The sequence below is a fragment of the Polypterus senegalus genome, chromosome 8, assembly GCF_016835505.1.
Source record: "Polypterus senegalus isolate Bchr_013 chromosome 8, ASM1683550v1, whole genome shotgun sequence".
NCBI classification, from domain to species: domain Eukaryota; kingdom Metazoa; phylum Chordata; class Cladistia; order Polypteriformes; family Polypteridae; genus Polypterus; species Polypterus senegalus.
This window is the reverse complement of record NC_053161.1, coordinates 144,475,946-144,502,287: the sequence shown is the minus strand read 5'-3', so window position 1 is coordinate 144,502,287 and position 26,342 is coordinate 144,475,946. Positions and strand designations below refer to the sequence as shown.

Sequence of the window (26,342 nt, the reverse complement as noted above, 5' to 3'; positions counted from 1 at the left end):
ATTTAAAGAACCTAGGGAACCCAACATAGACACAGGAAGATCATACTCACTCAAAAAGTGTCCAGGACTTTGAAATTAAGAAGCAACAGTGGTAAACACTACACTACCAAAGACAAACTAAATCTTACTAATATCTTATATTATGCTTGCTGGGGAAAACAAGGTGATGGTCTCCAGTTGTTTCAGAAATGTTCACTTAACTCTCTGCCAGTAAAACTGAAAAAGTAGGCCAGATTTAAAGCAGTGCAGCCTATCAATTTTGTAAGCCTTTTCACTATTATCTTCAAAATACTGCTGATAGTTCACAGTCAGCCCACTCCACAGAGTTCATCGGACTATCTTTTAATCAAAATTGATGGTCAATGCTTAGGTTTTTCTGAGGATTACCAGCAACTGACAGATGCTGAATAGAAGGCAATTATATGCTATTGGAAGCAAACTATTCTGTTCAGGAAGTAACAGCTTTTGAATTATCCCTTGACCTTGATAGTTGTGCAAAATGTTAAGAACATAAATCCTGCCTTAAAGCTGTTGTAGTTCTTACTTTGCTCTCCTTTGTGACTGGCTGCACTAAAAGTGACAGGTGAAAATGTAAATTACTTAAATCTGAAAATGTGCACCCTTATTTGGTATTTCTAAAATAAAGAGGTAGATTCTATTGTCATGGTGAAAAAAAAAGGGGAAAAAAACACAGATACAGGGCCTGACGTCTCAACTAGTTACATTTTCACTGGGAATGTCTGACTGAACAACATTAATTTACAAGATGGGTTACCTGACTTCTTCAAAACACAGTGGGCATCAGTTATGGTGCCATTGGTTAATAAGGAGTATGAAAGGTAATATGTAACTAAAGAAGTGTTTTTGTGTATACAAGAGATATAGTTTGTTTTTTTTTTTAACTAGGGCTAATATTATTGGCAGAGAGTGTGTTGTAGTGTTTAAGGCTTGGAGCCTAGAATGTCAAACCCTGAGGTTGTGACCATGAGCAAGTCTTTTCACCTACCTTTGCTCCAATTTGTAAAACAATTGGTAAAACAAAATTAAACCAAATGTACCTCAAATGTTCTAAGACACCTCAGATAAAGGCATCAGTCAAATAATAAGTAATATAAATAATATCAATAGATCATTGGAGCTGCTTACTCTTGAACGTGCTCCTCACATTTGTCCTTAAGTAAAACATTCCTGCTATAGATCAGTTTCCTGCTTTTCTTAGTGACTTTGTTTTTGTTGATGGTCATTACAAAAGACAACTTTGCAGAAAAGGGTAATCTTTTGAATTGAAATGGGTTATCAACAAGAAAAATGTGAAATTTGAGTATATATTATTATCATTATTAGATGTTTATAATTTTCATTTGTTTGCATCGCTCACTCAGGTACAGTATTTCTTTGCATGTTTTTCATCAGTTCTATGTATTCCCCATTTCAAAGTCCACAGATATACTGTACATAAGTGCCGATACCTTACGTGTTACTCTGATATTTTAACATGGAGAGCGTGGAGCAATACTTAATTAGATTTTCAACTATTACTATCTAATACCAAGGCTTCTACCTCTCTAGCACCATGATCAAAGAGCAAGGGTGGGAGAAGGGATCAGGTTTCAGCACAGCAACTAAGTACTAAAGATCCACAGAGCAGAACAGATAAACAAGATGAGACCTGGTACACATCTAAGAGTGCCAGTAGTCAAACAACAAAAAACACAACCTCCTAATCATTGCATCTTTCTTGAACTTTGCCGTACTTTCTCTTTCTATCCTTCAACACGATCACATCTCCTTTCTCTGCCCAGGACACCACCCCAATCTTCAATTATCCATACACACAATTGGTTAGTGGTTCTATTCATATAGCCTGTCAATCACTTCTGCTGCATCCTTCATTTGCATAAATCATGCTCACAGTGCAGTGCAAAGCATGTAAGTTAGCAAAATATTAATAAATATTGACAAATAAACTAGCTAATTTTCTTTTTTTCTATAACATGTCCTAATTTCATTCAGATTATGTCAAGACATTTTTGAGATTCCCGGGTTCGCTTCCCGGGTCCTCCCAGCGTGGAGTTTGCATGTTCTCCCCGTGTCTGCATGGCTTTCGTCTGGGCGCTCCATTTTCCTCCCACAGTCCAAAGACATGCAGGTTAGGTGGATTGGGGATTCTAAATTGGCCCTAGTGTGTGCTTGGTGTGTGGGTGCGTTTGTGTGTGTCCTGCGGTAGGTTGGCACCCTGCCCAAGATTGGTTCCTGCCTTGTGCCCTGTGTTGGCTGGGATTGGCTCCAGCAGACCCCCATGACCCTGTGTTCGGATTCAGCGGGTTGGAAAATGGATGGATGGATTTTTGAGATTTTGAGGCATCTACTTTTTCTATTTTAGGTTGGGTTTTAACCTCTAAATATTGATATATTGTGATGTTCCTTCTTAGCAGATAACCTACTGACTAAGCTTGGCCACCCTGCCAAATTTCACCCTTTTCAGTAAACAGGAAATACTATTTTTATTGAGTGAGTGAGTACATCAGCTTTGCATTATATATATTATATTACATTTGGCTAACACAAATATGTTACAACTGTTTATAAATAGGACAGTTAAAGCACAGGCATGCTCAGGGACTTGTTCGGCATCACATATTAAGTCTCAGGGAGGAACCAGCAGCCTTTGGATTTTAAGTCCAATGTCTTGGCCAGTATATACCACACTGCCTGCTCAATTGGTTCCCTCAAGTTTGTTTCATATGTTTATTAGTATTAATTCACTTTGATTTCAAGAGTTGACTAACCATAAATACTCATGTTTATTAATATGCAATAGTTGATTCCATTCTCATTTTTTTGATGTGTACGTATTACAAATGCTGTAAGGTTAATATAGGAGTAAGATTATAGAGGTCCTACTTTTAAAGTCAGATCTGATTCCTCCATCACATGACTTTCTTCACATAAACCTGTGGCTTTATCATAGCCAGTAAGGATCTGGTTGTGTTCCTCCTGTTCCTCCTTGCACAAACGAGCAGATACTGGTCCTGCTGCTGGGCTGACCAGCAGTCCTCGTGTAAATGCCTATCTCCTGATATCTCCTTTATGTTCCTGTGACTGTATTGGGAGACACAGCAAACATTCTTGTGGCAGCACATATGGATGTACCATCCTGGAAGAGCTGGACTAACTGTCTGGAATCTGATTTGGCTGCAGCTACCACCTCATGCTAACAGTAGTGACAAGAACACTAGCAAAACGCAAAACTAGCGAAGAATCAGTCAGGAAGGATAAGCAGAGAGCAGTTGTCTGTGGCCACCACCTGCAAACCCATTCCCTTTTTGGGGGTTATCTTGCTGTTGCCTCTCCAGTACACCTATCACTTTAATTTGCACCAAAGTAGGTGAAGTTGATTCTTAATCGCTTATGCCTCCTAACTGGACAGATTGATATCCCTGAAGCTTAATTAACTTTGATGATTAATGTTCCCTTAACTTTTTTGAGCAGTGTCTTTTCTAACGTACTGGTGTAGAATTTGAACTGCTATCTTTTAACTCATGCATTTCATTTCTGCTGCACACAATGTGGACATTTTAATCAAATTAACTTTCAGCTGTGGTACATGAGAAGCTCTGTATTGATTAAACAAGCTTGTTATTACACTTCTACAGCTTTTAGTTAAAACCAGTTTCCTGCACAAATCTGGATTCATGGCAGAGGAATAAGGGTATTCTCAATGACTGCAGCTGTAGTCACAAAAGAACTGGAAAGGCAAGAAGTCAGGGTTTGGCAGCTTCATCAGAAGACTTTCCTTCACCATTTTGCAGCCAGACTCAGCATGAGTGGCAATCAACACAGCTGTGATCATAAAAAAAAAATCATTTCACGACTAATTTCAGCTGCAATCACAAAACATTTAGGTTTGACCTTCAGTATTTCAAAATCATGAGACATTAATGGATGGTAATAATGGTCTCAGGTAAAGAAAAAAATAAATGCAAGTGGTGTTGGTCACGGTTAGCTTCAGGTCAGAAAGGAGCTATTAGCTGCTGTTTGACAGCACTTTTCAGCTCTGGGATGGGGTGAATGGTCCTTGCTGTGCCTACCACAGAGTCAACAACAATTTGCATGTAATGCTTTGAATACAACCAGCAAGTATAAAATTGTTTTCCAGATACTTTCGGTTAAAAAAAAATATGCTTATATCCATCCATTATCTGTCCCTGCATTGTGCAAAGCAGAGTAAGGGAATGATGGCACCTATTCAAAGAGCATCGGACCTAGCACTGAAGGTACACCAGTCCAGCATGAGCCACATTCACACCCACAACCACACATCATTGGAATGGGGGAGGAATACTAAAGAACCCTAGAACAAAACAAAACAAAATATATTATATACATACAGACATCAGGGGAGAAATTCCACACATTGTTCCAGTCTCCTCAAACTATGGGGCAGCAGTGCTATCCACTACACAAACCCATATTTTTATGACATGTAGGTTCAAGTGGAAGCCATGAAAACTTTAAAAAAATATCTGGATGCCATTTTAGAACAACTTACAGTAGCTATTAACCAATCAAAATAACCTGAAGGACTAGGGTTTCTTCCCTAGTATGTCACACTTCTTATGGTTTTATATGAAATACTTGATACAACTACTAAAGACAACTGCTTTCAGTGTGTCCTGTGATGAACAGGCCTGGTTTTCCTTTGCACCCAATGCTATTAAGATTCCCATGATCCTAAAAACAGTAGAATAAATAGAACAAAAAGATAGATACATGCTATAGAATTATAATCAAATATTTTTAATACAAGGTAATTTTAACAATTGAATGCAAGTGTATACTTAAGTTGTAACAAATGATTATTAAAAGCATAAGGAAAAAGAATGAAGATAACTAAAGGGTTAACTAAATGCGGCTTAAAGCTTGAGCACATGAGGGTTGTCTCATCTTAAGAGGAACCATCAAGGTAGTTGCTAAGGTTAAAATGAAGTAGATGTGTAATGAACAGCACTTAAACAGCGAGGTCAAACTAGTGAGAAAGCCCAAACAACCCTACTATGAAGCGGAAATAAGATTAATGAGAAAACCCTTAGGACACCCCTGTTAACAAAGCAATGTTTTGAATAATGAAAGAATCAACATGTATACAAAGTTACTGGTGGCAGTAGTCAATTGGCTAAGATGATATAATTATGCATATTAAGAATCTGATGTCATAATATATTAGATAAAGTAATGGTAACAGTAAAGTATAAAAGAGAATGGATTTTGTATTAATGATTGCGCACTCCATGGACTTTTGTGCACATCTATGTGCAAATAAAGAATCATTCTGCATTTTCATCTGGTCTCTGAGAATGATTTATTTGAATATAGAGGGAAGTTTTTTCCACAACAATGCAGAGAAGATAAAACAGTAAAAACACTGAGACAGCCGATTGTGTCAGAGAGCTTTTCTGCAAAGAGTAAGCTGCTCTAATGACACCATGAAACAGAGAAGAGCCCAAACTGGACAAGCCTGCCCCAGAGAAACCACCCTAACAGTGATAAGATCAAGTAGTAACCTGAGCAGAGGGAATTTTCCTTTGGTTTTAACTGGCAAAAAACCTGCCTTCCTCTTTACTGGTAGAGTGAGTCCGAAGTTCCTGTCAGGTGCATCACCCATGCAAACAGTACCTAGTTAGAAACATAAAAGCAAATATCATGTGTGTCATGCTTGTTCACAAAACTTTTCAAGTTAGTCACTATTTTAGATATTACAAAAATTCCTTGATATTTATTTATTTATTTATTTTTTTGGTGGTGGGATTGTCCTTGTATGGGGCGGTTTTTCTTATTCTGTCCTGGGCACCCTGAAAACACCCCCACTATAAGGACATCCCAAGTACCATCCTTGATAAAAAATTTTAATGGTGGTAAGCTGTTTTGCATCTTTATCAAATATGAACCTCTTATTGTACCAATTGGCTCAAATGAGGACTCATAGAAGACATTTCTTTTCAGGGTGCTTTGCCGGGTTGATCTATGCACCATTACTCCAAATGCAGCTAGGGAGACTTATTGATCTCTAGATGTTCTTTTAGGATTGCCTTTTACCTCTTATTATTCTCCTTATGGCCATGGATGCAGTTTTATAAGGTATCATTTTAAATAACTTCCACTTGTACATTAATTGTCTAACAGTCCCACTCTGTTTGAAATTGCTTTATAACCCTGTCCTGACTGATGATCATCCACTGCTTTTTGTCTCAGTTCTGATGATGTTCCTTTAGCTTGAGCCATGATACCAGAATTACCTGCTTTGTTAAAACTATTTTTGTTTACTCCTACCTTGCACATGGTTTCAGTTCTCCAATTGCATTGGTTAGCTTAGTTATTTGTAACTGACCCAGCTGATCCTACTTTATCTATACAGTATATCAGTCAGAGAACTAGTGCCGTGTTCATGTGCTATTGATCAGACAGGAAATGCAAGTTTCACAGTTGGAAATTTCATGTGAAAGTCCTTCAAAGTGGGAGCTCACAGATGAACAGTTCAAAGAAATAATGTGACCTGAATTGTCAAGGTTGTACATTAACACTGACCTTTAACCTCAATAAATAATGTATAGCAAAAATGTAGTCAAACCGCATTTAAAATGAAGTTACACATTTGTTTAGTTTGCACTTTGTTGTCATGAAAAAAATTGAGCTTATCTGAAACTACTTTTCGTGCAGGACAAGTAACAAATAATTCAACAGTGTTCTCATGTTTTTTTACCAGACCTCCAACATGCAATTCACACACACGAGTGTCACAAGTGGAAACTTTGAAAGTTCTTATAGCATGTAAATGCAGCATAAGGATGCACTTATTCTTGCAGCCACAAAATTTCTATATACTGTTTTATTATTTAGATTCATGGATATTTTCTTTTAAAATGCTTTAATTGGGCAATGAATCTGACTGAAAGTGCTTTGAAAAACAGAACACCTCAAAATATGCAGCAGGTTAACAAAATTCAATTTTGACTATATTTAAGTATTTTTCTACATCATCTCTCAAAGACCATTACCACTCTGTGATGTAATAAATACATGAATTATTTTGCAATCTGTATATCTTTTTAGTTTTGTGGCTTTGCTCTATGTTACTTTTTCTACGGCTAAAAATTTCAAACAGAGCTGTGCTTGTGTTGTAATGATATTCTACATATCACGAGGTAACAATAAACCTTAACAACTTTTTAAAGTATAAGTATATTGTGACAACTTCGTTATTAATTAAGAAAAATGTGATGCTCTAAATAGTCTCCCCTAATCACTCAAACTTGTTATGCTCTGGTGTAGTCAAGTTTAATTCTGAATGTGCCAAAATGTTCTTCTTATCCTACTTCAGAAGACAGAATAAAACCATAAGCGAGCAAATTAATATCAAGCAAGAATAAGTTAAATAAGAAAAACCTGTAACATTGAGTGCAAACCAAGAAGCCTAAAGATGACAAAATGCATTCTTCTGAGGAGTACCAACTATGAAGATTTGTATTTTATAAGGAAGATAAAAAGTAACAGGTGTATTGTGTTTTATTTTATATTTGTGCATTAGCATACACCCCAGGATAAACAAGTCTATTATTATTTGCTTATTAAATGAACAGAACTTGTCGACTTATTGTACAACCTTAGTGTCTCTTTTTTATTTTTTTATTGTATCAATTTCATTGTATAGTGTCAGTGACCTGTAACAATGCTGCTTGCTTTCTGTGCCCTTACAATACATGATATATGAAGCAATAACTGATTGACTGGATGCATGACACTATATACAAAGCAGAACTGCATAAACAACCAATGTACTGTATGAATGGGCATCAAAGGATCAGCAAAGAACCTGAATCCTCCAGAGAATAACATACAGTATCAACAATACCATGGTGCAGCACAACTGAAATCAGACACTTGAAGTTATGTGGTCAATAATTGATAACAAAAAAGATACCCTGCTTCACTCTTAAAGCAGTCTGTCATATTATTCATAATATGAGAGCACAAAAGAAAACCAAGCAATGAAGTGGCAGCCATTAACCGCCACAGTGTCATGTTGCAAAGCATCAGGGCAGAACTCTCTCACTCTCACATTAGGGGAAAGCTGAAAAGTGATACACAATGTAAGTGGGACAAGGAAGAGTGACAGTTGTCTATCCATCTGTAACAGGGAAACAAAATCTGACCTTTCAATCTTGGTCACTGAAACAAATACCATAAAACTGTTTGATGTCCAGACAGAATTATGAATAACATTCAATGCTTGGGACAAAGACACATATTTATTTGATTTACCCCGCTCTCTCCACAGTTGTAAAATTACAAATCAAACAAGTCAGACATGATTAAAGTGGGCAGTGCAAACATTCATGTTAAGGGTATTTGCATACATTTCCAGTCACACCATGCAGAAATTACAATACATTTTATGTATGCCCTCAACCCATATTCCATCAATATATTTTCTAAAGTGTTTGTCTGGTATACCCAGAACAGGCACCTGTCTACCAGGCTGCGATTAATGTACACATCCATTTTGTTGATTATGTGATTCTAATCTGGGAAATTGAATAGACTTTCTGGATTTCAAAACTTCAACATGTAAGCTTAATTTAAGACATATCCATCCATCCATCCATTTTCTAACCCGCTGAATCCGAATACAGGGTCACGGGGGTCTGCTGGAGCCAATCCCAGCCAACACTGGGCACAAGGCAGGAACCAATCCTGGGCAGGATGCCAACCCACCGCAGTACACACACAAACACACCCACACACCAAGCACACACTAGGGCCAATTTAGAATCGCCAATCCACCTAACTGGCATGTCTTTGGACTGTGGGAGGAAACCGGAGCGCCCGGAGGAAACCCACGCAGACACAGGGAGAACATGCAAACTCCACGCAGGGAGGACCCGGGAAGCGAACCCGGGTCTCCTAACTGCGAGGCAGCAGCGCTACCACTGCGCCACCTGTTACTTTAAGACATATTCCTCACCAAAACAGACATGTGAAGACAGTACTTAAACATTGGATTATTTAATAGCCAGAAGCAGAATAGATGCCTTCAGAGAAAAAGAAGTATACAAAAGGTAAAAGAGTCTGCCAACATTTCAACTGAAAGGGTCAGGAACTATGTTGCTAACTGTAGAAATCTGTACTGCAGCATATCCATAGCATACAACCACCTGAAAAACAAGCTTGCTGCTCCTAAGGTTAGACTGCAATAAACTCCCATATAAGCAGAGCTTGCAAGGAAAATGGTAATCAACAGCTGTCACGTGCAATTTCACAGAGGGTGTGTATAATGATGTAACAAGGCAGTTACCAAAGCAACGTTATTGACAAGCAGCTAATCGGTTCTCTTGAGCCAGGGTACCACATTACACTCAGAAGTATTGTCACCTTCTATATAGAAAACATTTTCTGCAAGAAGACAGAATTAACAAAAATGCAAACAACAGTGAATAAGCTTGCCCTCAGACATGATTTTTGGAATGTGCTAACAACTGAGAATTCGATCACAATAATGTAATACTACATACACTACCGGTCAAAAGTTTTACAACACTGTATTTTTTCAGTTTAAATGGAAATGCAGGAAGTTTGTCTTAATGTTTCATGAAATCAAGGCACGGAACAAATAAACAATGGCAAATAAAAAAAAGTCAAGGAATCCTTAAGTTTACAAAATTTTATTCAAACTGTCGTAACACATCACACTTCCTTCTCAATGTTTGACAGTTGGCATCACATGCTGAGGAACCATCCTTTCACCAACTTGAAGGCTCACAAATGCCCTGCTTGAGGAACCTAAGATTTCAAATTTTGATTCATTAGTCCATAAGACTTTTTTCCAGTCTGAAGAAGTCCTCAGCCAACATTTTAAGGCTCTGTTTTTCCCTTTAAGGAATGGCTTTCTAACTGTCATTCGCTCTGTCAAACCTGCAGCACAAAGTGTCCTCTTCACAGTACAAACTGAGACTTACTTTTTTCGACCACTATTAAGCTGTGGTGCTGTGAAGGACCTATCAAGCAAGCTGGTGATACTCAGAAACTTGCCTTCTGATTGGGTGGTGACTGAGTCTTCTAGATCTCTTCCTATCAGAGTTTCTTCCAATTTCCTTTGGATTGCGTAGGACACCACTGGACTCACTGATAATTTGATTTTTTTGGGAATTTCTGTAAATCAAAGGCCAACACTTCTAAGGGCAATGAAGTGCTGCCTCATTTAATTTGTTAACTGCTGTTTTCTCACCATTATCACTGGAAATTACAACCTTCTAAAGTGTAGAGGATGTGGTAACGCAGTCTATTCCAACTCTGCTTTAAAACAGAAGGTTTTTAAGTAATCAACAGAACTTCGGGGACACCTGTGCAAATTGTTTGCTTCAACTTGCAAGGCATAATTTACTTTAATTGCTGCAGAAAATCAATAGAATATCTGCAGAATATCTGCAGGTTGTAACCCATTAGTTGTTCCCTGAAGAAGGACCAGTTCAGTTCAAGTTTCTGCTTACCTATTCACCATTCAGTCCATCAAGCTTGTCCGTATAGCTAACATCTAAGCGGTTCCAACATCTTATCCAGACACTTACTAAAGGTTGTCAAAGTTTCTGCTTCAACTACATGGCTAAGTAGTTTGTTCCAGATTTCAACCTTTTGCGTAAAGAAGTACTTTCTGGCTTCAGTCCTAAATGCACTTCCCCTTAATTTTCACTGATGTCCTCAAGTACATGATTAACCGTCAAACTGAAAGAATTCTGCTGGATAGATTTTATCAATGCCTTTGAGGATTTTGAAGACCTGGATCAGGCTCTCACACAGCCCCCTCTGCTTAAGACCAAACAGGTTTAATTGACTAAGTGTCTCAGAATACAGTATGTCCTTAAATCCTAGTTAGCTTTCCACTGCAAAGCTTCAAGTGCTGCTATGTCGTTTTTGTAGCATGGCAACCAGAACTATAATATTCTAGATGACTGTGTCAGTGACAGATTTCACAAGCATCTTAACTATGTGTATACCAAGCACATTGGTGTTATTAGAATAACTAATGTCAACTACCGACTGCATACACAATTATCTCCCAAGTCACAAGTACCAATACTTCAGTAAAAATCGATACTACAATTCCATAAATAGATCAGTGCTGCCTTTTTTACACTACCATTACTATTGAATGAAAATCAGTACTGCACTTGTGCATGATTGCAAATAGAATAATTGGAAAGTACAAAAATATCTGAGAAAAACATATGTAAAAACTATCTGAAAATGGCTCACAGTGGTGATGCTACATCACTGCACTGAAACATGTTGAAATGAAAAACAGCAGAAGTCATGTTTGAAAAATTTTTGCGTTTGAGGCAGGACAATTTCATCTTTTAACTGCAGGAGATGCATTTATTATTTTAAAAACACACACAAAGGCTGATATGAATTACTATTTAACTTGTAGTGTCCTACACAGTCCTGATAAAAGGAAAGGAGGCTTTGTAGTCACTCTGCAATTGTAAATAACACATCTACAGATGGTCATCCATTCATTTTCTAACCAGCATATACAGTTTAGGGTCAGAAGTGAAACCTCACATGCATTTTCAATTATGAATATAACTCATATAATTGAAAAATGTGAGGAGAAACTGTACACCGACAGTAATAATAACAGTTTAGCAAGGGAAAAATCGAGGTAAGTTTCAATAAGTGGCTATTTAGTTTGTCCACACCAGCAATGAAATGAGCTACTCCATTTGTTAACACAAAAAACAGTACTTCAGTAATTCAGAGTGTGAAGCATATTTTCCCTATTAATGCAACATTTACTATGTTAACAGAAATACATAATTGAAAAGACAGCAAAACTACCTACTTCCATGTGGAATACAAACATGAAAATGCTAAATTTGTGCCATTTTTTTTTTTTTTTTTTAATGTTCACAAGCATAACTCCTAAAATCTGATGAACATAATAAGAGCACATATAGTGGATATCTGAATCATTAAGATTAACTGATTACAGGTGACATTAGTCCGGTAATTGTCTAATTCTGTACACAGGCCAAGCAATAACAAATACATAATTTTGTAATCTGCATATCATTTTAATTTTGTGGCTTTGCTCTGTGTTACTTTTTCTAGGGCTAAATATTTCTAACAGAGCTGTGCTTGAGGTAACCATAAACCTTAACAACTTTTTACAGTATAAGTATATTGTGACAACTTTGTTATTAAGTAAAGGAAAATGTGATGTTCGAAATAGTCTCCCCTAATCTCTCAAACGTCTTATTCTCTAGTGTAGTCAAGTTTAATTCTGAATGTGCCCAAATTTAATTCTAATCACTCAATGTAAAATTGAAAAGACTATGGTTTCCTGAGTGAAATCAAAGTTTGGGTTAACACAACAAAGGAGGGAACGACCTAAACAATTAAAGCACCAGGGGATTGTGACATTTGAAATATGAAACAATCTGACTCATCGGTTACTCTTTAGTAAGTTTTTCAACAAGTTACTGATACAAATATAAATCTTACAATGGCAAACGTTACAAACATAACAGAGTGATGCTCTTACAAACCAGCATGTTAGGAAAAACATCTTTAAAAGTGTTTAAATGAATGATTTTGGAATTCACAAATTTAACAGTACAAATATAATAATGTTTCAATTTTTATTTTTAGTGTTGATTTTAAGCAGAATTATTCGGTTACTGCAGAGAAAAAGTCAAAGAACAAATTTAGAATGTGTACACAGCAAAATAAATTGGGTAGTCCATGATACACAACTCTACGCTGAACTCCCACCAAGATTACAACACAACAGACTCCCCCCAACCTGACTTATTTTCACACTGGGGGAATCCTCATGCCTATCACACATTCAAATTCAAGCCCTGCACTGCATTTTGACATCTGCTAAAATGACTGTTGGGTAACTTCTTGATGTTTTTACCAGTATTTTAAAGCTACTGATACCATTAATATTTATATTTTATAACAGAAAAGGGCACAATATTGTTCATTTGAATAACAGATGTACTTTTAATAAGAAGCAGTTGAATAGGATTTCTGTTTTTACCGTGGTATCGAATATTATGAAATTTCACTGCTGTTGGTATAGGATACAAAAATCCCAGTATCGTGGCACCCCTACTCCTGAGTATATAAATAAAATGCTAATCCTACACAGAAATGCACATTATTATTTCAGTAACTTAAAGATAGCTTGTTCAACATGTTCACTTAATGCTAAGACAAATACTTATTGACATAATATATAAATAAAACCCTATCTAGGAAATGTATACTTGCTTTTAAACAACTAACAGTTATTAATGAAAGGGCACTGATCATCGATTATAAAATGTGATCAAAAATTGGCTTCCTAAGCCAAAGCAAACTGAAAAACATCACTCAATCAGTTTCTGATCCCAATTTTCTAGAAAAGAAGGGCTACATAATCTAACCTGACAAAGACAGTTACATTGCCACAATGAACTTAGAAAAAGCACATTGGTTGATCAGACAGTATAAGTGCTACAAAACAAAGTGTCTGTGAGGACTATAGGAGAAAAATTTGAAAACTGTGCACTGTTCATAACAGATGGTATTCCAAAAAGTCTTACGTAACCACCAACCTTAAAATGACACATAAGCATGCATTTGATGCACTCCCATGTTATTTTACACATCTTGCTCAAGGTTACACTCTAAGCCATATGTGAACACAAAGCCTGCAGTCCTATAGATTTAAAGATTTTTACCACACATATGCAACGAGAAGTGAAGCAACTTGCCCGAAGAAGGGGCCTGAGCTGCCTTGAAAGCTTGCATGTGGTAATCTGTTTAGTTAGCTAATAAAATGCGTCATTTTGCTTCATTTCTCATTGCATCCATAAATGCTAACATGCTACAACTCCCTACGACCTCACAGAATATTAATTACGAAAACACACATACAATCACTTAATACATAAATACACTGACCAACACAAGTGGTACTAATCAGCATTGTTGAAAGATGATAACCTGGTCAAGAGTCAACAGCAGGTAGATAGACAATGACTGAACTATTTGTTAACATGCAAATCATTTGCTCCCTTTCTGATGTGCAGGTGTCAAGCAGTCGTCATCTGCAGCTGGGGCACCCTGAACAATTGCTTGCCTTTCTGTGTCTCCTACACTCGTATCACCCTGCGAGTGACAATCCTTATATTTTGATAATTAAGGTCGAAGTGACTTACAAGAAAAACACATTACAACTCCGTAGAACGGCGCATCACAATGCCTGGAATAAAAGGATGGAGGTAGTACCTCCAATACGGTGCGCGGGGAGCGGTAGAGCTCAAAGGACACGCCTATCTCGTTTCCGTTACCCCACCACCTTCCCAGAACCGCGAATTTCTGGGTGGTTAAAACGATAAATGTTAAGAAACACCTAGATATGGATGTGCAATTCCGATCCTAACAAAACCACCAGAAGCAGTCTGCCATTTGTCCCATTAGTTTCGATTCTGCTTCCCGTCAAAGATTATTCAGCGTGGCATTCGCTCAGGTGCCATATGTTGTCTTTCGGACACGTTTTCAGGTAAACTGTGCAGTCTGGAGACTACACCAAGTCTCGAGTATTACCGTTTACGTTCGAAAGGCAAGCAACTACCGACGGGGTTTAACAAGTGTGAGGTACAGCACGCGGCCCAACAACGGTGTTTCGCTCCCCTTGACTTTTGCAAACCATCATCGGGATCGGGCGGACGGCTGTGAGAATCCAGACAGAACACTTCGGAGATGGCACGGAGGAGAGAATGGAGGGGGCACTGCCACGCATGGAGATTTGCCACATTCTAGTTAAAAGCATCATATTAAGCATCCTTTGTAGCCTTACCTTTTGTGCCAGTCTTCTGTGTAGACTCCGCCTTAATATTAAGTTTTAGGCTCGGATCCGAAACAAAGTGCAGCACTAGCTGAAGACTCCAGGCGGAGGTGGTGGCGTCAAAGCGGAGAAGGGGCAGGGGCTGTCCGCTCGATTACTTCCTTTGGCCACACATCACAGCGTCCAAGTATTTTTTAGGCGTTGTTCGTTGTCAGAGCCCCGTGGTCCATAAGCTTGAACGCAAGTTACACGGATAAATAGAGTCTCTCCGGGGCCGACTACAGATCCGCTTCTTTTTTTTACTATCCACTCTTCCTTCCTCTCGGTTGATCAGGCAGCGTCCAGCCTGCCTAACTTTGTTTCTCGGCGATCGATCGCTCAGGCCTGACAACACGTAACGCGTGCGTGTCGTGAGACGTGCTTTAGGTCGCGCGGGTTCTGTGTATCACAGTACTCTACTCTGAGGTTCGGGTGTTCAGTCGGCCGCATACACAATCATTTGTTCGTTACCTCCAGTCGTCAACCTCGAGCCTCCGAAGTAACGCCTTAAAGCGCACGTGTTTCCATATGAGTGGCGGTTACCAAACTCAGAAGTGGAGAATAGCGCGGACTGCTTGCGCCCCCTAGAGCTCCATCGGCGCAGCATCGGTTTTTATCAATTCACTTTTTTGACTCTTTGCAGTGGACTCATATAACCACCAGGACCAGTTGCTGCTTGCCCCCCTCACTTCAATAACTTGTGAACCCATAATTCAGTTTCAAAATAAAATAAAGGGTACGGTCAGGGCGTTTGGTATGGATGCTTGAGAAGTAGCTGTTTGCATGTGTTGTGTTCAAAAATAAATTAGGATTACCAAAGCTCTATGCATATGTCATCACACTCTTTCTCTCATAAATAACAAATGATGGCGTACATTATATAATTATGTGTAAATGGCGTTACATTTGATGTAGTTGAGCTTCTCTTCTCGTTTGTCAAACCTCTTATGTATGTTCTCATTTTCTATGTATACCCGAAGTGGATGGATGTCCTTTCCAGGACAGACACTGGCTTCTTGCACAATGTACTTGAAAAAGAAGGCTCAAAAATGGATTGATTCTGTTTTTCGTGAGTGTGGTTGTATGTGCCTTATAGTAAACTGGCCACACCATGCAGGGTTGTTTTTTTATTACTGTTGTAGAAAATTCATATCTCCATTCTGAATTCCTGGTGGGTGTATGGCACACAACCTGGAGCTGGCATATTTGTCATAGAAATAAGTACATCCCTGTCACTTAAACGTTAAATGGCTTTACTAACACAGTGATGTATTTTCTTTTTGTCTATTCACATATACATATTTCTCTTTACATTGTGGACTACAGGGCGCACTCTTTCTTCAACCCCTAACTAAATAAAGATCAAGACGGCTGAAAGTATAACAATACAAATTAATTTTTTCCAAGAGATTTTTAGCACCAACAGAGAGAACAAAGAGCACAACAGAAAGGTAAAGTTAAAGTAGACCTAATGCCTCTCAGAGCCTAACCTTCTAAGAAAATAACCCTGGGATGGCTAGTGTACCTACCCACAGCTCTTTTCAAAGAGTCTGTGACTTCCAAATAAGTTTCTTTCTACACCCTGGACCATCTTTCTTTTTTCCATCTGCATGCTTGCAAAGGCTGCACCTCCAGCCACCACACTTAAAAAAGGGGCCAGAAGGAGTATTTAAGCCCTAGTCAGTAATTATTTTGCCTCTGCTCCAAGAATCACTTATGAAGAAACCCTGGGGTCAACTACATAGAGCTACCCATAGCAGCCTAAGGTTGTCCTGCACTAATGTCCACCTGCACACAAAAAGGTTACTAGTGAGGTCCAATCTGAAGTGGTGATGCCTCTCTTCAACATGTTCTAAATAACTTCTACTCATGGTTTGATGGCCTGAATGACATAGCTGAGAGATAGCCCATTCCTTCTCAGGAAGAACAAATACTGTGTTTGTCCACAGCTGACATTAGAACTTTGCTGAATGTAAACCCATGCAAAGCTGCTGGAACAGACAGTACACCTGTACAAGTGTCTGGGGAATGAGCAAAACAGCTGATAGATATCTTTACTGATATTTTTACCACTTCATCATACAGCTCTTAAACATTTACCGATGACACAGTGGCGGGTCTCATCCACAATAAGGATAAGTCATCTTACAGAATGGTGATGTGATAATTGGTGGACTGGTGCAAGTGCAAGTATCCATCTCTTAATGTAGACAAGAAAAAAGAAAGGCCCATGCTGTCCACACCCTAGTGGACATCGAGGGACCTGTGGTAGAAATGGTGAAGAGCACCAAATTCAGCTGACCATACTTAGTTAAGTAGTAACACCTCCGTAGACAAAAAGCAGCAGCAGAGTGTCATTTTCCTTCAGAAGCTGTGGAAGGCAAATTTACCTTCCCTCATTCTCACTACATTCTTCAGGGGTACCACCAAGAGTTTTCTGACCAGCTGCATCATCATCTGGTTTGGGAGCTGCAGTGTCTCTGACCACAAGGTTTTACAATAGATAGTTCACAGCATAACAGATCACTGGGATCTTTCCACCCTCAATTAAAGACATCTCTTTTAAACATTGCCTCCACAAAACCTACAGCATTGTGAAGAACCACTCCTACCCCTCCCACAGTCATTTTGTCCCACTTCCATCCACCAAAAGGTACTGTAGCATTGAAAGTAGTTCTGCCAGGTTCTGCAACAGTTTCTACCTTTTGGCTGTCTGGACTCTTTACTCTGTGCTGCTCCACAGCCCTCAGATCTGCTCCTGGTAGTTTATTTTATTACAGTACACTTGTTACTGCTGTTGCTTTTATTAGTTGTTGATATTATTTATTAATATATCACTCTTTATTTCAATTTATTAACAATCATTTAATTGCCTGTTACGTATTTATATTTTAGTATAGTTCTTTACTTGTTCTGTCTATATGTATATGTTGCACTGCGGTCCTGAAAAATGTTATTTAGTTCCACAGTATGCTGTAATATGATGTATGGATAATATGATAATAAAGCCACTTGATTTGGATTCACTTGACATGGTGTCCCCAGTATCCCAGAGCAGCCTGCATATGCAGTATAGGTACTTAACCATGCCAAATTGCTTTAGTTTAACTAATTTAAGCTCTTCTTCATTCAAACAGTGCCTCAGAACTGGTGTAACTGTATAAGTTCCATTCATAATATACAGTACATATAGTACATGAAAGTATTTAGCCTGCACTAGAAAAACATTTAAGTAATAGCCTGATACTATGTAAAATATAGAAGCATGATTTTTGAGCTGCCCAATAAAAGGCTGATTTAAAGTGTAAACAGCCAAACAGAGACACGTTTTAGGAATGGGTAGATAATCCAAAGATTAAGGATAAGATTCTTTTACATGACAGGTTTCAGTTTCACTTCAAAGCTGATAAAAGAGGGTGATTAAACTCTTCCTTTAAATAGAGGAAAGGAAAAGCACATGTTTTGTGCACATTAGGTAAGGCTAATTTTGTGAACAAAATAAGAATAATGTGATAAATAGATACCATACTTTGGTTGCCATGCATGTGCCAGCTGCTCACCCTTTTAGATGTTCTTGGCAAATTAAACCAACTGGAGTCAGATAATATGCCACTGGACAATATGTTTGTAGAGGTTTCCTATCTTTCACTTAAGCAGATCAGAGATTCTGATGGTGGTGGTGGTAGTGTGCTGCCTTCCTGTGCCTTGACATCTGTTTGTTTTGGGAAGTTAAATTAGAATTAACAGTCAAGCAAAGTGCAGTTTTATGCTCAAGTATATTATTCTTCCATCAACAGATGAAGGTACTTGATGCAAATGATATAAAATACTAGTGACAATTGTTTTTGTTTAAAAATACCAAAAGTAATGTTTCTTTATATTTCAAGATTATTTACAAAGATGTAAAAAACAAAAACCAAAAACACAAACAAACAATAATCACAAAGGTATGCCTGAAAGCCAAATCCAAGATCCAATGAACAAAATCAAAATGCAAAAGCAAAGAATCCACAAAAACCAGGTGATCAAAAAAGTAATTTACCACAAAAAGGTATCCAAAAATAATTGAAACAACAGTAGTGAATATTAATGCCACAACACGAGCACTGAGGCATACTCAGACCTATACTGTACAGACCTGGAGATGGTCGCACAACTGGAGTGTCAGTGGTAGGTGTCACATCCTCTTAGACTCTATATAAAATGTACAAGGAACAAAAAAATTATGATTTACATAATAATAATAATAATAATAAGAAGAAGAAGAAGAAGAAGAAGAAGAAGAAGAAGAAGAATATTTCATGCAATATAACATAAGTAAAATAATATTCACAAAATACAAAATGTAAACCAAAAACATAAATAATGCAATTTACAAAACAATAATCCAAAGATAACAAAAAGATAAAATAAAAAGAAAAAAACATTTAAATAAAGGATGAGAATCTAGCTATAGGATAACAAAAGGAATCAATTCCCAGTTGGTGAGTGCACCCCCAGAGAGTATACATTACGCAGGTTTTTCTCATAGGACAAGTCAAATTTGCTGACTGCATAAGATGATCTCGTCACTGCACCATGTCAAATTATATGACTGAAAATCACATCCCATGTCATATTTGTCGACTTAGCACTGATCTTCCAGCCCTTCTTCTGACAGCCAATAGCTTGCTGCCTGATGGAGACAGCGCAATACCGGGGCTGTACAGGGCCATTATTTTCATTCTGTGGTGGTACATAAAGCATGAGGCATCGGAAAGATGAGCTTTTCTTCTATTTGTGTGGTCCAGAGTGTCATTGTAGCCTGATGGAACCAGCACTATACCAAGGGTCAATAGCTATGGTGAGTTCAGCCACAATTTTGGCAATTTTTTCTTTTTTCCATTCTGTTTTAGTATGTAAAACACAAGACATCAGACAGACACGCTTCTCTCCTATTTGTGAGGTACATAACATGCGTGTTCCTTATTTCTCATTGCTGGATTCTATGCACTGTATTTCCGAAAGAGCTCTCATTGGTTGTCTGCTCTCCTACACGCACAGCCTTTCCCTACAACTAAAGACAAAATTAAAATTGTCTGACTTTATCATATCGAGTCATGGCCTAGTTGGAGTGTGCCACTGGGTATGTCAGACTGGATCACTGTCCTTCTCTGGAGTGCACTGCCAAATGTCCCAGACTTGCTAAAATTATGCAAGTGAAGGCTATTACTGAAAATCGCTGAAAAAGTCTCATAATGTAACATTAGCTTAACTAATCAGAAGAAGAATTAACAGACCTACAAAGAAAGTGAGACAGTCAAATGGAAGATGTATTGAGAGTCCTATTGGACAGACTTTAATAGTGAGTAGCAAAAATTTAAATGTGGTCTTTCTTAAAAGGAAAAACAAAACTTAAATCAAATTAAAATCAAAACCAAAACCATAATCCTTTTTACAAATTGAATTGACTCTCAAGCCGGTAAGATGTAATTGGGGATGTTGGACAAAAAAGTACATTTACAATATTTTTCATTGGGTGGGCAGTTGACCAAATGTCCACCCCTCAACCAGTCATAGTCATATCCCTGGTTTGAGTGCTAGTCTCTCGCCAGGTCTTTTCTTTATGTGATTAAAGATTAGACCCGGTTTTCTGTGAATAGGAATCTTTTATATGGTGAACATTATAGGCTTATTATTTTCACATGTACAGTGTCCAGAAAACTGCCATCATGTATCACACAATGTATGCAGTAACAAGCCGTGTCCATCAGTGCCAATGGAAATAAATGCACAAAATGGTGGCACCCATAAGAAATGAGAGTACAGGGTGATTATGTAATGACATCACTTTACTAGCAATAAAAATATAGATATTCATAACATTAAAAAAAATCAATAATTTGCACAAATTGTAGGATATGGTTATTAACCCATTCTTGATGACAAACACATTCCATAGAGTTTGAGAAATAATGCATCACCAACAAAAATCCAACTGTTGCAGTTTTTAATACACAAGTAATAGTATGAAGAAGTCACATGACTGTGTTTTTTCTTGTTGTTATTGTTGAATTTGCAAGAATTTGTCATTTGAGATTAAAAGAATATGAGGCCACATTACAGAACAGTGCCTTTTATTTACGTATATTTCTGGACACATATATTATCACATTTTTTAGTAGTACCTTTGTGCCTTCAGCACCCTTGTAATTGGTGTAATTGGTTGACACTGTGTGTTGCACAATGACTTGGCATTTCACAAGTGACCGAGTGCAAGCACACATGCTCTGTGATCAACTGTGGTTCCCCCTACAGCAGGGGTGTCAAACTCCATGCCTGGAGGGCCACAGTGGCTACAGGTTTTCATTCTAACCCTTTTCCTAATCAGTGACCAGTTTTCACTGCTAATTAACTTCTTTCCCCTTCATTTTAATTGCCCTGTTTTTAAGGATTCAGTCCTTTGAGTTGATTATTTTCTTCATTAAATGACAGCCTAACAGAAAGGAGAAGTGAAACGAACCAGCTAAACTGGGATTTCAAACTTCAACCAATTTCACTCCAACCAATCTCTTAATGAGAAGCAGATGTTTGTTGTTAATTTAACCCGTTATTTATTTCCATGGCTTGTTGCTGCTCTCATTCTGCCACAGCAGACATTTCCAAAACTGATGATTTTCTGTTTTTTCTAAGAACATCGTCAAAATGTTTTGGTGACCTGAGAGAGCAACCTTACTGAAACCTTCACCTTTCTTTATTTTCATATATTGTGTGATGGGCACAGGTGAGCTGGTCATGTGGTGGCTCGTTTTGTGTCTCATTATTTGGCTGCTAATTAAGGAAAAAGAAACAACTATGGGGCCTGAGTCAAGGTAATTAAAGCTAAAGCAAAAGAAGTTAATTAGCAGCAAAAACTGGTCACTAATGATGAAGATGGTTAGAATGAAAACCTGCAGCCACTGCAGCCCCGCCAGGACCGGAGTTTGACACCTGTGCCCTACAGACTGAAGCTGTGTCTTTTTTCAGACTACTGCCAGGACAGGTTTCACTTCTCCATCACACTGTTCCAAATATGTTAAGGTGCAGAAAATAAAGATAAAAGAAATGTTTGTATTTGTGCATTTTTCATGTTGTAAATTAATATTATATAAAGAAAGTATAAAAAAAAGTCTAAAATATTTTCCATATAAAAGCCACAACAAAGCCACTTGAATTGACTTGTGTTGGCATACCCTGCTGTCTAGTCAAAATATCCAATCCCAGCACCAGTTTAAGAAAGGAACCACAAGGGGGCAATACAGAAATGGTAATAACCTAAGGATGAAAACTGAAATGAAAAAAAGATATGTTATATTGCCATAATAGTAATTTAATAGTGTAGGTCAAAGTGGTTATTACCCATTTTTCTAGGCTTTAGTGGCACACCAGGCCTGTAAAGAAAGCAGATTTAACAGGCCTCTAGCTTCACAAAACCCCCATATGCCTTCCAAACTAAGTGATTGAACTCCAGCTTGAATCAGGATCTTCAGGGACTTCATCTTATAACAAAGGTGTAAATCAGATGTGACCTCACATCTCTCCAGAGGCCTCTCTGCAGACCTCTTGAGTCAAAAGGTGCAAGACGTGATCAAGCAAGTTCAAAGCCCTATAATTCAAGGGATGACAACTAAGATGGGCAGAAGAACTCGCCTATTAGAAGATACTGATTTTGTAAGTGGAAGTGACTTTAATCTAATCAGGAGAAGGTTTAACCTTTTTTTAAAACAACATACACCCCATCTCTCAAAAGTAGGAGAAAGAGGCAGAAAGAGGAACAGAGAATGAGGAGAAGCAAAAAGAGGCTTAGAGAAATGGGAATTGAACACACTCACTGAAATTCTCTGGGGAAACCTAGAGAACTCTGGGACTCTTCCCAGGGGCACTCTGTGCACATTCTCCAAAATGACTTTTTAAAATCTTGTCTCAAACTAACAAGGTGCGAGCCAACCTATCCATGAGGTGCTAAAAAGGTGAATTTATCTTCTTTTTGTGGACCAGAAGCTAAGACCCAGGCTGCCAAGCCAAACCTGTATTCCACTAATCTGACAAGCCTGAGAAGCCATTGCTTCAAAAAGGGCACCTCAGCATCTAAACTCTTGGACCAAAATTAATAATTAATAATGCCTTTTTCCTATGATGTGGCATAGCAGCACAACACCGAAAGAGTGCACTCCAATGCATGAAGAATCCTTCAGTTCAACCCAGACCAACAACAAAGCAACAAGTCCACACAATATAAGACATTATACAAAAAGACTTTGTATCATAAGCTGTTTATTTGTGCTACGATAAAGTAAAACTCTAAATACCAGTAAACCACCAGCCTATATTTTTGCTTGTCTAGCGTGTCTGCGTCCTGATATATATGTCAACATATACTGTATATGTACATTTATCATACTTCTATAACCCATGGGGTTATAATAAATTGTATTATTCTGTTTCTTAAAACCAGTGTGGCTTGGTTACCTTAATGTGAGACCCCTCCTACAATAGAGTAATTACCGATAACCTTAACCTTTTTTTAAAGCAATATACAACTAAGATGGACAGAAGAACTTGCCTATTAGAAGACATTGATTTTGTAAGTGGAAGTGACTTTAATCTAATCAGGTGAAGGTTTAACCTTTTTTTAAAACAACATACACCCCATCTTTCAAAAGTAGGAAGAAAAGGCAGAAAGAGGAACACAGAATGAGGAGAAGCAAAAAGAGGATTGGAGAAATGGGAATTGAACACACTCACTGAAATGCTCTGGGGAAACCTAGAGAACTCTGGGACTCTTTCCAGGGGCAATCTGTGCACATAAAGATTAAACTAATAATTAACCAACTTGAAATTCACTCAATTCCTGCATTTGAATGAACTGTCTCTGAGTGGGTAAGTTAAAATTTCTTTTTAAAATCCTATAACAGCAAAATATAAAAAAACTGCTAACGAGCTGATTTCACTGAAAACTCAATAGTGGTGCTCTGTATAGAACATTTCAGCAATAAAGCTATTGTATAATTGTTTTAAAGAAAAAATACAGAGAGATGCATTAATTCATTTTCCAGTGTTCGGAACTGGGTAACTGATTTATAAATAAGTAATCAACTAAATTCATAATACACTAGGTGAAAGTGAAAAAAGAAGATCCTGTAGATGTCACACCATGTAGATGAGGTTGGGAGAATCATATGAGTACTGTATATCAAGAACATGGTCATACCAGCCCTGGCTCCAGACCAAAATGGTAAGAAGGGCATCTGAAATACTAGGTTTGACATGGTGCAATAAAGTCCCAAAAATCTAACAAATAACAGCATATGTGGCAGAGTATGTATGTTTGGGCTTTGACATATTTTCGGGGCAAAATTACCCCTGGAGCCTGGCCTGGATCATACATAAGGTGATACAACATAGCAGATAGTGTCATATACCACAGAATATTCACAGTAACATTGTGTGTAACCTCTGTGGTGATGCAATAGAAACAAACAATTATTCAGATGATGAATGTCCTCCTGTGGCATTTTAGTCAATGCCTTTGGATCTGGAGGTGCATCTAGTTGAGGTTCATCACCAGTGGCTACATGTGGTAGACACAGAGTCTAATTTAATCTGAAAGATATCTGGTAAGCATGCTGACCAGGAGACTTAATGAAGAGCCTCCAGAACAAACTGAGTTACACAGGTAGAATGTGGGCAGCTTTTGGGTTCTCCCAGGAAGACATCTGCTGTTTAACACAGTGACAGGATTAGTCAATGTCCCCTCCACAGACATCAAACATGAATGAGCACTGTAGGTGATAGTACAACATTCCATGATCCCTACCATGTGCATTGTGTTTCACAGGTGCATAAGGAATAGATTTGGCTTCATACCAAGGGCCTCATGTATAAATGGTGCTTACACACAAAAATGTTGCATACACCCTTTTCCATGCTCACTTCAAGATGTATAAAAACTAAACTTTGCATAAAGCCATGCACATTTTCAAGGCAGCCTCACACTGTACGTACACACTTTTGTGCTACTGTCGCTATGTGGTGTCCCTTTCTTTTTTAGATTTACATCTATGCAGCGGGTTTTATCAAATACACCGAAATTAATTGCATATTGTTTACAAATTAAAGGCACTTGATTTTAATAATTCTGTAACAATATAATTGTGCATAGAATGGCCAAACTATTCCAACTACCATAGCTACTTTAGCATTGTTAGAAGACATGGCAAATGGTAGAATTAAAATAGAGTATTTATAGTTGATGACGACTGGCTTCTAAGTTGATTTCAGTTTCCAAGAACTATCCTTGGAGCTGTATGTTGAACTGACACCGGCTAGTGTGGCAAAAAGGCAAGCAGTTTTTTTAAGGATAGTGAGTCACCTCAAAGCGCCATATAAAGAGCAGAGACTATCTGTTGTGGTGCTCAGCGTCAGTGCTACACTATAAAGGCACCTTCAGAGAATGAATTTGCTTATGTGAATAGAAAGCATTTTCACTGTATTAATGTGCTGCTCTATAGTGCACAGAAAGTCTGATGCCTTGTGCAACCATGTAGCGAGCTGCATAGTGTGGCACACTATCATGGCTTGCTCATGCCTAAAGAGATAAGGTATGATGAACCTGACCCTGACTCACCAAATGATCAGACAGTTCAAACAGCATTACAACTTCGAAATTAGCAGAATGTGAAAACAGGTAGATGCAGCATTTATTTTTTCATTAATTAATTTAATTTGTAGTCAATATCACATAGTACAGCCCTTATATTCTTTAGTTCATTGGCCACGTCTCTTATAGCATCCATTATTGGATTTTGTGACTCTAGAACAGCATCTGTCAGCACACAGCCAAATGGTTTCCAAGGCAGAGGTGTGTGTGCAGCCAGCACCCGAAAATGTGCGGGGTGCTGCAGCACAAATATCACCTGGAGTCGCACCCTCAGCACAGGGGTCAGCTTTTGTAATATTGTCTGAAACAGAATAAACAGGCGGTTTGCTGTGACTCACCTTTTCACATTGACTTTGATATCTGACCACTTTTTTATTTCGGGCACTGTGCAACTTTCTGAACTTGAACTTTTCACTATTTCCGCCACACTGCATTATTCCATCAGTTTCCTTTTGTTGCTTTAATCACTGCTTAAGCCAACAAATGCTACATTTTTCCTTGCCCCCATTTCACATTTGCTGAAATTCTTCTTTTTTCACGTGCTTTTGCCATCGACTTTTACTAAAACACTGAATGAAAGGGGCTATTTATATTGATTTGCATATTTAACTTTGTGAAATTCTGGAAGGGAATCGGGGTGGGGCTGTAGGTATGTGCGAGTGTGTTAAATTTCATGTTCATTGGGATTTATACAGGGGATGTATGTGGAACTTGGCGTACACACAGTTT

The 26,342-nt window shown here is 38.0% G+C and overlaps 2 protein-coding genes across 2 annotated transcripts in view; one reads left to right on the top strand and one right to left on the bottom strand.

Annotated features, from left to right (window-relative positions):
- The window catches only part of osbpl8 (oxysterol binding protein-like 8), a 249,102-nt gene extending 233,667 nt beyond the window's left edge, over positions 1 to 15,435 (bottom strand). Inside the window, exon 1 of the mRNA XM_039761888.1 lies at positions 14,909 to 15,435. The gene's annotated coding sequence lies outside the window, so the exon portion shown is untranslated. The remainder of the gene's footprint in view (positions 1 to 14,908) is intronic.
- zdhhc17 (zinc finger DHHC-type palmitoyltransferase 17) overlaps positions 11,631 to 26,342 on the top strand; it is a 133,937-nt gene continuing 119,225 nt past the window's right edge. Inside the window, exon 1 of the mRNA XM_039762198.1 lies at positions 11,631 to 11,716. Within this exon, the coding sequence (XP_039618132.1) occupies positions 11,631 to 11,716 (86 nt within the window). The remainder of the gene's footprint in view (positions 11,717 to 26,342) is intronic.